Consider the following 13,441-nt stretch of genomic DNA (forward strand, 5'->3'; position numbering starts at 1 on the left):
CACGGTTAAGATACGTGACCTCTACAAACAAATGTCACATTTTCAGTTTGGGCTCCAAATCAGACACTACTGTGTAACAGTAACAATCCATTGAATAACTCTTTGGGAATTCACAGTGTTGGGACTGAATTAGAAACCCAATGTACAATCATTAAGATTCAATAAAAAGAAATTTGCATGCAGTGATTGCTCCATTTTCCACCCATTTGCTGCATTTTGCCAAATTAAAAAAAAAACTTCCATTTTCAGGCAACGAATTGGCACTTCGGGTTTGCACCAGTTGGCATCGTTTGCCATGGCGCCACTATGCATATGCCTTTCGCAATTTGGCGCAGTCCAATGCTTTAGTAGCAGAAACAAGAGAAACTTTTTTTAAATAATATTCAGAGCAAAAGCAGTGAATTATATATCTTACAAAAAGTTTGTGATAATTGCCAAAATGCAGGTCGCATCTTGTCCTCAGACATACATTGTATTGCATCCTTTCCTAACTTAATAAATTTCATCTTAAGCCATTGTCCTTTCCACACAGTGTTAAAATTCTACCAGTTTCCTTTCTTACCATCTGTTGTTCGTCCCGAGGTTTGCGTTCCGAGTTCTGTCTCTCGTCCCAAGTCCTCCTCGTCTTCTTCCTCCCCCTCTTCCTCCCCTTCCTCCTCTCCCTCTCCCGTGATGTCGGAGATCTCCTTGCTCGCTGCGGACAGGGCTCGCGGCGGAGGCGACAGGTACTTCCGAGGGGCACCAGATTTCTTCTGATCTCCAGGTGTCTGCAAAACAGATGATTTCATTTCTTTGATTAAGAGAAATTTTGATAAAGTTAGTGGCATCGTGTGGCGCAATCAGTAGGGTGTTTTGCCCACAACCGAGAGATCCCGGGTTCGAAACCACCGATATGCCCCCGATGTTGTGCCCTTGGGAAAGGCACTTTACACAATGTCACGACATCATGCATAATGGACGTTGCTATACATTGTGATAGTGTTGTTTGAACTTATCATGTATAGAAATGACTAAAAAAATTGACTTTCAAAATCCAATATCCGGGCCCTAATATTGCTTGGGTTTCCTTTAACTCTTGTGTTCCACATTATTAGGTGATTTTGACAAAATAAATCAAGCCTTAATATGCATTTAGCACGACGCCTGACATTAAACATTGCTTTCAGATTACTTGTATCCATATAGATTAGTACATGTATGAACAAAGCAGTTTTTCAGAAGGGTAAGCCTTTTAACTTAACATTTTCCCTCCTACCTCACTCTGTAACCAATACAAGATGGCTACATTCACATTTTTTTGGTCTGGAAATTTCCATCAAAAAAGAGTTGGCATATTCCCACAAGGTATTTTGCAATCAGGCAAGCCTTCAGCCTTATTAACAGCAAAGGCTTGGTCCTGCATAAAGATATTTCCATGACGTGTTCGTCACCAAATATGCAGACTGTTGTTTGGACTGTGATCAGAAAGCGTTTGTTGGAGGTAGAGACGGCGGTGCCTGGCGGGTCGCTGCGTCTCGTTTCATCGTGCACGCTGACGCCGATCATCCAAAAGGATCGGCGCCAGATCTACTGCTGGCCAATCAGGTTAGTGTGCAAATTTTTCTCTGTAAGCAGATATTTGGATGTGTGAGCGAGGCATGATTGTCGCCTGGCTCTTGGTTGCCGTGGTAACCGCACAAGCAGGTGCGGGTGGCCCCTGCTTTCCCCAGTGTAAGGTGACCTTTGACATTGTGTGCAGCTTTGACACCGACAACTTGTACCAAGGGGGGACGGGTCGAGATCAGTTCAAAACGGTCTGCCTCGCGTGCGGTCGTGGTGAGTCGGGCACAGGCTTGAGCTCCAACCAACCAGCTCGAGATTGCTTCCCCGGCCGACATGTGGTCGATGTCGACGGGTATCCGATCGGGGTTCTGTCCGCAGAGTTGATGGCAGCATTTGATGATGCCAGGCTCCAGTCACTGAGCTTTACCAATGCCGGTATGGTGGATGTGGCAAACAACACCTTCGCTGGGTTTTCCCACTTGGGCAAGGTGGTCCTCTCGTGGAACAGGCTGTCCCACGTCCGGAAAGGCTGGTTCAGCGGCTTGCCGGCTATCACCTTCATGTCCTTAGCAAACAACCGGGTTGCCACGATCGATCCAGGGAGCTTTGTGGAGATGGGAAGGCTCGAGATCCTGCTTTTGAACAACAACCTGCTGACGACGATCGACCCCGACTGGTTCGTGAACCTGAAGCGCTTGTATCTCCTCCGTCTTGGGTCCAACCGCATTGGCGCTATCCCTGCAAGGGCTTGGGGGAAGTCGCCTGGTCTCAAGATACTGGATATGCTGGAGAATCCTTTGTCTTGTCTTGAAAGGGATGCATTCTGGGGGCTTGCAGGTCAGCTGCAGGTGAGCTTTAGCGCCAACAGCCTGGTCGCACATGACGAAGGCACTCCTCACATGGTAGGATGGAGCTTGAGTCTGGATATGGATATGATGCAGCAAGCTTGGTCGAACGGAAAGCAGAATCTCCAGATGAAGCTAGCCATGGTTGCGCAGGATCTCCTGCTCTGTGGTACCTTCTCCCCTGGTACCAATGGGGTGAAGTGGCTGTTTGGCTTCCCTTGGGAGAAGTATCCTCATAGTCCTCGGCGCGCTTGCAAAGGTCATTGGCCGCAGATGGGCAAAGCCAGTAGCGAGCCTCCCTGTGTCATCATTGCAGCGAATGAGAGCCAGGCTGCTGACATGCCCTCGGTCTGCCGACAGGTGTGGGAGTCTGGTGGCGGTCTGACCGTGGCGCTGGCCGGCTTACCGCACATCCGACTCGGTACCGTGAACGACAGCAGCGTACCCGTGGGAACCATCGCCATGGCGCTGTACTACAACAACACTGACGACTTGGAGAAGATGGTGAACGTCAACTGCATCTTCCTGACAAGGGAAAAGTCATCCCTGACGGCATTCCAGGGTGCAAAGTCCCCGAGACGGCAGGAAAACTGCTCTTACGTCCCCACCCCCATCGAAACGACATCAACGCCCATGGTAACCACCAAGGATACAACAATGACAGATGCCGCAATGACAGATGCCGCAACCACAGATGCACTGACGCCATCAGAAGGAGCAGACATCGATGTGGCGGTTGACGTGGCAACAGAAGGCGACACCCAAACCACCCCTGGAGCCAGCACTCCACCAGGTAAAGCAGAAGGTGCTCAGGCATCCCCCGAGTACCTGTACTTCTTGTCCTTCTTGGGCTTTCCGGCCTTCGTCATCATCCTCCTGCTGATCCTGAAGAAAACCTGCTGTCCAATGGACAGGCAGGAGCATGGCAGCACCAACAACGGCGCACAGGAACAAGGTCATGATGATGACGGTGGCCATGATGATGATGATGATGATGATGATGATGGTCAGGCACACCTGTATTGGGTGATACCAGATGACGTAGCCGAGGCTGCGGTGGCGAAAGCTTCCACCTCAGTTACTGTCCATGCCTCTTCAACCAGCCCTGGCTCGATGACCCAGGATACCACCCACCCTGACTCGACGCCCCAGGATACCACCCACCCTGACTCAGAGACCCAGGGTATGCCCTCCGTGTTCACCTTTGCTGGTCAGCGCTTGGGTAGGGCGGTGTCCCTGCCAGCTGACTTCATCCCGCTTCCAGCCATTGATGAGGAGGCTGAGTGGGCGGACCGGGAGGTCTTCAGGGCACTCTCATTCCCAGGTGCTGGCGTTACTTACGATGAGGAAGTATTTGAGGAGGTTCAGGATTCTGACTAGGGCAGCCCCCCTCCCGCCCCTGGACCTAGACAATCCCACACTGAGATGCCTTGTGATTTGTAATGACAAAAATGTGCCTTCATGTGCAAAAATCAGAAAGAAAAAGAAATATCTTAAAAATTGCAACAAATTCGGCCTCTAAACTGTCAAAGTGCAAAAAAAAAACCTTATCTTGAAGCTGAACTAAAACTTTGCTGGCTTTGCCTACAAAATTAATGCAATGCAAAATCTGTAAAACTAAAGGTTTTTCAATGATTCAATATTCTGCTGCATATTGAAAAATTTTGAAAATTCTTCTTTTCCTGGCTCTGAACCTTGTAAGAAAATTGAATTCTGCATTCTATTGAAAATCGCTGCCAAGAGGCTCTCTTAGTGTCAAAATGATAAAAAATATCATGATCTTAACATTTTCATTTACTCTTAAAATAGGAAAGATAAATTTGCTTTTGTAAGCTGTTTCTGAGCCCACATTATCTGGGACATTACACACTAGCTGAGTGTACATGTACATGTACTGCATGGTTCAAAACGAATGTAAAGTGCATTTGTCATACTATTGTTTCTCTTTTTTCCGTAAATCTATGACAAAACAATTACAAGAGTCTACAAAAACCATTCCCAGCTGAATTTTACATTAAAGGCATCCAGAGCATTTTGTGAGCCTTTAAACTTGAGTAAAAAAACTCCAAGTTCTAGTCATTCCTACACAGAGTAGGTTTCAATAACACTATACCTACATATCGACATTAAATGAGCAAATTTACGATGTCGTTGTGTGGTGAGAACTGATAGAAAATCCAAGCCCTAATAGACTGATCCTGACTGTCCATCACAATTAGCGGTTCGATCAATGAGAGAGTGACTGCATGTCCGTCAAATATTTGCATTTTCGTTTTAATTTTGCATTTCTACTTTTTGACGGAGGTCGGCGGGGCTATGGTATCAGTCTATTTACACTAGGCGCAAGAATCTAAAAGATCACCATGTAGCTTATTTTTGTGTCGCTTTTGAGCACTTTTGATAAGAAATTCGCACGCAAATGTGGTAAACAGTAACATTAAATGCCAATATCATAAAGATTACAGCAAATAGAATATTTCCAGTTTTCAAGCCTCATAAAATGCTCTGGGTGCCTTTAAAATGCACCCACAACTGTTCCAAGAATACCTTAAACTTTGCTGTGTTGAAGCTAATAGTGTCATGATGATAATACATTCAATTGATGTGACATGGTTAAGCCACTACACTTATGGTTTGAGCTAACCATGCAAAACATGAGATCTGCAAAACGGAATACATGTAATTTCATTCTGCCCAAACAAAGAACGTCATCTGCAACAAAGTCTTTCCTGTATCGGTGCACAAAATCGAATAATTTCATACCGCCCAAACCAAGAACGTCATCTGCAACAAAGTCTTTCCTGTGTACCGGTGCACAAAATCGTACAATACTCTTCCACATCACATCAGATCATCTGTAACATCCTTATTTTAAATACTCATCAAAGACAGACTTAAAACGGACACAAACATGTCTAAAGTATACAGAACTGGTAGCGAATTGAAATTGATGTATGCAAAATGTATATAATGTGTATTTCACAAGTTCTGATGTGATGTGTATGTTATGTGTAATGACTCCAGGAAGAATAGTGAAGTTCACAATGTTTGTACTTCACTAAGGCCACGCCATTTTAATTTGTTGGTTAACGGAATCTAAAAAAATGCTAGATTGGAAAATCAACATGAAAACAGGAAAGTTTGTACTTTGGTGCACACAATTTCAGGGAGTGAACAGGGTCAGGTGCAAGTTTTCACCCCAAGATTCTGTTTTAATGATTTTTTGTTGCTAAAGATTTTTAAAAGAAATCCGTTGACCAAGAAATTACATGTAAATTAGTGTGGCCTAATGGAAGTCTTTTTATCAATAAACAATAAACATTAACACAAATTCTGGCAGGGCTTGTTTTCCACATAATCGTAGCATGCAGCTCTATCCAATTTTATACCTGTCACATGAGATCCCCAGGAATTTAAAGAAGTCATGAAGGAATGATTCATCTACCACATTTCAGACTTCAAAGAAATTCCAACCACCAACACTGCTCCGCGGCAGTCTCATTTTACAAGAAGTAGAAAATGAATATTCAAATTTTGACAGCAGTTTGGCCAAAATTATACCTGACTCCTGACATGTATGGTGGCATTATGAAGACTATACATGCCCTGTGCCTAAAAACTCTGTATCTCTGTACAGAATATGTCTGCTGTTCTTTAGCAAATATGGTTAACAAATTCAATGATTTGTTCAACATATGAAATGTGTATTCCATACTAAATCTATACTGTTCCATTTGTGAATAAATTTTGCTATAGCCAACATAAATTGGTAAAAAACATATCAAATCTAAAAATGCAAACTTTAGAAAATCCCAATGATTTGATAATTACGGCTTTGAAAGCAGAGCCCCTTCCTTTGACTTTTCAGTATGCCCCAGCCCATTAATGGGCATTATACACGAAGGGCATCGACCTCAAGTAAGTAATTAAGTGCATGTACTAAGTAACCGTTCTCCTAGCTTGGTTGTTTAAATTTGTACTTGTTCACTGGCATGTATACATGTAAAAGTGTTAAAGACAATATGGTTGTACATAGTACAATATACATTCAAGAGACCAAAGGTGTTGGTACATTTTCATCAATTTCATGTCATTAAGTGAAGATTTTTTTTGACAGACGGCATGAATTTTCCATCCAAGAAAACTTCCGCCCCAGGACATAGTTTTGTACAGGTCCTGCAGTGTCAAGGCAATCCTCCAGGGGGCCCAAAATCTCATAATTTCTTTTACAAGGCCTAACCATGTACAAAAATATCATAACAACTGATTCATAGCTAAACCACAAAATAACACTGTTACAAATGCAACCAAAAATATAAACTTCTTGGCAAAGGTAATACATAATAACAATAATTATAATGATAACCTTTATTGTACATTCATGACCTCACGGGGTAAGTACAGGCATAGAGGTACAGAATACATGGTAATTTTCATATAATGACATACAGGATTTCTAATACTAATCTAAAACAATGGTTCTAAAACTAAACTGATTCATACATTTTTTATATTTTTCATGGCAACACTTACTTATTACATTTTGAATGCAAACTTTAAGGAAAAGTATTGAAGGGGCCTACCTCTGGAATGGCGGACATGACAAAAGGTCGCGAGGGGTCATATCCCTCCTCCCCAGTACAGAAGTGTTTCTCCACTGTTGATGTTAGAGCCTCCCGGAACCAATGCACATCTGGAGCACAATAATATAGGATTAAAAACATTGCTATCTACAAAATTACATTTTTGCATGCAGTTTAATTTTGTAGAATTCATTTTTATTATAATTAATAGACAGTGTTTATGCGTGATATCATTGTGAATTGCTTCATGTAATATTTGTTTTCTTGTGATTTGTTATGAAGTGATGAACTTATTAAAAGTATACTTATGATATTAAACTATCTTAAGCTCCATTTAGTTGCCAATCATGAAAACTACATTCCACATTTAACAAGAAAGACTTGAACTTCAAACTTTCACAACAAAAACGTTAAACTTTATTTTTAAGTCTAACCTTTGTTTGGAGTCATTTCTTCATCTAATGTCATTCAAAATGTGAATAAAAAGAATTTTCTGATATAGTAACAATTTATGTCACAATTTAGAGGAAAAAAAATCAAATTTTAAGTTTTAAAGAGAAAATTGTTGAAATGTGTATTTTTGGGAGGGGGAGCTAACCACAGGGCAGAGTGCCCCCAGTTTCTTTTTCCAGGACAAGCAGATAAGGATCATATCAACATTCGAACCACTGGGTATCATACAACTACTGGCAGACAACTGATTTTCCATTTTCCAAATTCTGGTTTCAAATGGGGAATTACAAAAAAAAGACCTCATTGGATGCAAGAAAAAAATCTTCATAATCAGGGCTTTTTCTAAAGCGGGGAACAAGGGCACTGCACCCCCATGCCCTGACCACTGACTAGCATAAAATTCTGATTGACCAGGGATGCTACTAGGTCACATGTGGCCACAGTCTTCAACTGTATCCTGACTGTGAATTTGTCCCTCAGGAAGCCTTAGAATGTCCCATGATTCTAACTTTCATTTTAACTAAATTTGAACTAAAATTCTTTAATTGAATTAAAAACTCCACACCCCTTCCCAACTTGGTCACTCTACTCTCTTGCAATAGTAATAATTCTTCCTAGAAAAAGCCCTGATACCAGGTGTAGTTCTGGCAGTACATGTATCTCAGTACTACACCATTCAACACTTCAGAAAAGGCTCAACTCTGAGTAACTGTAAATTCTTACGAGCCGAAAGATTAATTTGTAGAACTAACTTTTAACATCAACATAATTTTGCTGGATACCCAAAGACCATCCCATCAAAAATCTCAAAGAATCTAAAAAGTAACCACTTAATGCAGCCAGAGGTGTTGATACATGATATCCGGGTGTTCAAGACATTCTTGAAAAAGCCTTGATAACACCTTTTTCTTTATGCAATGGTCTTAGAGTACCCGGCAGACTTATGACAGATCATTTTACATTAACATGTTGATTCAGAAGAATTTTAAACAAAGACAACACAAGCCTGTATACAATGCAAACGTACCAAACATGCTTGGTTCAAATACTAAAAATGCAGAAATGTTTGTGGTGGTTTTATGTTGAACTTCACTGTTTTTGCAGTGAACCGCAAACAAAAAAAAACACCGCGAAAAGCAGTTCCATTGTGTGACTGTAGCACTACTATTGTTTCAAACGCAAACTCAAAACCACCGCAAATACTCCATTTTCTCCCGCGAAATTAAATCCCCGCAAACATTTCTGCATTTAAAGTCCTTGATGAAGAGGTAGACAATGGACAACATCATTATCTTTCTTACTCTTATGTAGAAAGTTTTATTCCTATGACCAAAGATGTTAAAAATTAAAGACGCCAAGATGTCCAGCAACATACAAAACAGTTGATCCGAGACTTAAAGCAAGATGTCCGAAGAAAAAAAACATAGATATCATTCTAAGGATTGGCAAAACATTGCTGAATATTAAAAGAGCACACCCAGTTTGCTTGCAAATGTTACTAACTAGGTCATTTTAATTCACTCTCCCAGCTTAAGTTTGCAACTGCCATGGATACACCACAAATTTGAAAGATAAGTCCACTATCATGAATTCCAATTCTAAACAAAAAAGTTTTAAAAGAAATTCTAAACCTTTGTGTTTCATTTATTGACACATTAATCTTCTCCTTGCTGCCAAACTCCACAAATACTACAAATTCAAAACAAAAGGGCTATCCCAGTAGGAAGAAGGCAAAGAATTCTTACAGCAGCCTACAGAGCTTTCAATGGCCCTTTGATTTTGGAAGTGCAAAGAATGTCAATCAGTTATTTTTCTACAATCATAGCACATACCAGTATGATCGACACTCTGAAATTTGTGTTTTCTTTCTGTTGAAAGTCAATGAAATGAAAAACATTTTAAGTACAATTAGTGGTTTGATAAAAGAATTCTGTAGTTATAATTGATTTGATTTTGTTAGCTTTGCAACAATGCAATACACGTGAGACACAGGCAGCTATTGCTGGTGTCGTGACCCACACATAATATACCCGTTTTTACACTTGGGTGGAGTGAGGATAGTCATGTTAAGTGCCTTTCCCAAGGGCACAACATCGGTGGCGTCAGGGGATTCGAACATGGGACTGCTGGGTTCTGGGCCGAAAACCCTACTGTTAGGTCACACGACCCCACTGATATCATAGCTATAGGTTTTCAAGTCCCACTTTTGTGATAAGGCCTGATTTTCTGCTAAACTGTTGCCATATTCTTTCCCAGCGAACACACAAGAGACAATTCAAACCATCCCATATCAGTTAACAAGGCGATCTGAGATGGCAGACTTCACACCCTTACCCATACTGCTTTGGGACCCTTCCTAACTTAACCACAGACAAAATAGCAACACTAAGGATGTATAGCAATATGCAGCTTTGTTATATTGGGATCACACGACACACACATGCACATGTAGACAAGTAAAAAACTTGGTCATCAGGCAAGAGAAAGGTACTCAGAAATCTGACCTTTGACAGTTTTGTTGACCTAAGGGTTGCCCAAGATGGCATCGCCATGGCAACACGGGGATGGTATAGTGTGTTTGATTTTGTCCCAAACATATGGGTCCCAATACCTTGAAATATGCAAAGCAATTACGGTACTTAGCATTAGGGCACACATCAAGACTGCATGGAGCATAATATCATACTGTTGGGGGTGGCATTTTGCCTAGAAGGTTTAAATCTATAATAAGTAGCGATGATTATTGCATTTCTTGTTTCCAAGCCAGAATAATGTGCATGTGACAGATTCTAGCTTCTAACAATTCAGTCAGTTCAGTTCAGTTCAACCTCTAACAATTGATCTACTGATAAAAGGCAAACAAGGCAATTACAAAGTCTGATGCTATCTACATACAGTATGTTAAAGAAAATGATTCTATGTGAACCTTTAAGTTAGTTATTGTAGTCACACTGGATTGATTTATTTAGCATTAGGGGTCATGTTTCTGTAGGCTCCTGTAAGAAAAATTGCTTTATTGGTGTCCTCTCTCAAAAACTCACCCTAAGATCCCTCTAATTCAATACAATCTTTTCCAAGACTGGTGGTACATACAAGTCAAGTACATGGCACTAAATTCAATTCTCACGACTGGCTCTAAAAACATCCATGATTATATACAAAGCTAACAAACACTGCAAGCAAGCTGGGTGTGACTCTTGCAACTTTATTGTAAATCATTTAAGTTATAGTTTGAGTTACTTTGTAGTACTTACGAGGCAGTTCAACCTACTAATTAAAATAAATCTATTCTCAAAATGTGAGGATTTGCACCAAAATAAGTTCTGTAACAAAATAAAATCATGCAATGAACTTTATTATTTCTGGTATCAGCTGAAATTCAATCCAAAATGGGGCAAGATGGACAATTATGTGTTAAACTTTGCTAATGATAGTGATTATTAAAACAATCATGCCAGTTTTTAGATTGTGATTAATTTTGTGGAATGTTTATATTAAGTTTACTCATTGTTTGCAATATGGACAAGTGGTAAAGAATAGCCAATATTCTTTATGATGAATCATTCTCTTTATTATATTTGTGCATGGGAAGGTACATGAACTATCAAATTTTCAAAGGTTAGACCTTACTGTATAAGTTAGACTACAAAAAACAAACAATATATTGCAATTTTTAAAAGATTATTCTGTTCAGAAGCTGATTAGATTAACCAAACAACCAAAGCTAGAACAAGCATTTGTTAAATACATTCAATTTGCTTATTATATAGTGAAGATTATTATAATCTGATTCAGCTCTTCAAAAGCAGCTTATATCAGTAGTTTAAATTTGAACTTTTTGTATTGCAAATTGAATATTAGCCTGTTTTAGGTCTTTGATAATAAATGAATCTAAATGAATAAGTTTGGAATATATTATGTGTGTTAAATATGTGTTAAATATGATACGTAGGTGTGTATTAAGCAGAAATTTGTATGTTATGTTACTGGAAGACAATAATTGGTGATTAAAAGTGTGTTGTATCATTTGACTGAGCACAATAAATTAGATCACTGCATATTTAAACACTGTCTGTCTCGGGTCATTGATGCATAGGATAATTTTACGATTATCATCAGTTATATAATCTCCCTCTGTATGATGTAATCTATCAGGTTTGATATCAGGTATTTTGTGTTTAAAGGGCATAAGACACCGAAATACAACATTTTCTTATCATCTGAAATAGGAATAGCATCATTGAAGGAATATAAAAGTCTAAAACAAATACATGCCCTTCTGATGTTATCTAACATTGAACCATCAGAAACCATTATGATACTTCCATGGATCCAGCTCGTTATTCTTATCTGATCTTCTCACCAGGTGATTACATTAAGCCGTGAAAACCGCGAACATTAAGCCACCGCAAACATTTCTGCATTTACAGTAGTATGTATCAAAGGTCAGGGCCGTTACATGAAGAGACAATTAGAAGTCTCATTAGTCAGCTGCACCTGCTACACAAGATAATTAGTGTGTGTCAGTGTTCTCTAGAGAATACTAGAGAATTCTAGCTTTGGTTCCAATGATTATTCTAAGATTAAAATCAAACCTTAGCCAGAACTAAAATTCTGGAAACTTGCTAAAATTCACCAGAATTTTGCCTGAGGGTCCTAAAATTCTAATGAATGTGTCGACATACATCTTACAACTGTAAACAAGGGTCTTTTGAAGTGAAAGCTTGGCTCAGAGTCTGAGGCTCCTAGAATTCTACTGTAGTCTGGCTTTTTGATAAAAAGCTAAGAATTCTAACGGATGTGTCGACATACATGTTGAAATGCAAGCTTGGCTCTCTCATTTACCTCAACAGGGGTGAAACGCTGTTTCATCATAATTATCATCATTATTTAGTCGTGACAGTCTAATGGATGCTCATGGCCCTTCCATTATAATATGCATACTGTAAATGTTCGCGGTGGTTTTATGTTCGCGTTTTTCGCGGCTAACTTTCAGCGCGAACTTAAAACCACTGACGTCCAAGCAAGATCAAAGCAGTTATATGACTCAAAAAGATAAACCGTTCTGCCGCAACAGATGTTTGAAGCACGAATACACTTTTTTGAAGTTGCGACCTAAAAACGTCACAGCCTTTTAATTGCGCTTCCCTGCAGCACAGAGACTAGGTTGTGTGTCCCAAAAGACTTATTTGTTCAGTCTCTTTCATCTGATCCTTACAAAAGGGGCCTTTAATAACCCGGTAACAGCCTGTCATACTTAATTACTGATTGCCCACAGATGTACCAGGGAGAACAGGATTCGTGATAACCAACTACTGTAAATAAAGAAATGATTGCGTGGATTTAATTCCGTGGTAGGGAGAAAATGGAGTGTTCACGGTGGCTTTGAGTTCGTGTTTAAAACAATAGTGGCGTTACGGTCACAAAATTGAACAGCTTTTCGTGGTAGTTTTAATTTCACGGTAAAGTGTTCACCGCGAAAACCGTGAATAAAAACTACCGCAAACACATTTGGATTAAATTTTACAGTATATCATCGTCATCCTTGCTCAACTGAGATGCAGTCAATTGCAAGTCTAATCCAGGATCTCTGATTACCCCCTATAGTAGCAATTGCCTCAGGACTTACATCACTCCTCGTGCCTTCCAGCTGTATTTGCACATAGGACAGATGGCTGTGGCAGCTTTATTCATCCTTTTTTCTTATTTGTTTGTTCCGCATAACTGTTAAACTGCCATTAGGCATAACACACCAGTTCTGTACAGTAAGTACTAGCTGCGTACGACTGAACTGTAAAGGTTTGATCCACTCAGACCAGGATGGACCCCTTCTGTTTTCGGCTTTCCTCAAACACGGGACCTCCGGCTTTACGTCTCGTCTGAGAGGACATCCTTAACTTCAGATAGGTAGTCATTTTCACCCGAGTCAAGTGAGGAAATAGAACCGGTGTAAAGCACCTTTCCAAAGAGCGCCATGTTGGGGTCTGTTTGGGATTAGAAATTTAAATTCTAAGTCGA

The 13,441-nt window shown here is 40.1% G+C and overlaps 1 protein-coding gene across 1 annotated transcript in view; it reads right to left on the bottom strand.

The window, feature by feature from the left end:
• The window catches only part of LOC136447704 (dynein heavy chain domain-containing protein 1-like), a 54,807-nt gene extending 47,387 nt beyond the window's left edge, over positions 1–7,420 (bottom strand). Inside the window, exons 1-3 of the mRNA XM_066446745.1 lie at positions 7,405–7,420; positions 6,971–7,080; positions 563–767 (exon numbers count right to left, since the gene is read on the bottom strand). Coding sequence (XP_066302842.1) covers positions 563–767; positions 6,971–7,080; positions 7,405–7,420 — 331 coding nt within the window. The remainder of the gene's footprint in view (positions 1–562; positions 768–6,970; positions 7,081–7,404) is intronic.
• Positions 7,421–13,441: the final 6,021 nt, after the last annotated feature.

The sequence above is a fragment of the Branchiostoma lanceolatum genome, chromosome 13, assembly GCF_035083965.1.
Source record: "Branchiostoma lanceolatum isolate klBraLanc5 chromosome 13, klBraLanc5.hap2, whole genome shotgun sequence".
Taxonomy (NCBI): Eukaryota; Metazoa; Chordata; class Leptocardii; order Amphioxiformes; family Branchiostomatidae; genus Branchiostoma; species Branchiostoma lanceolatum.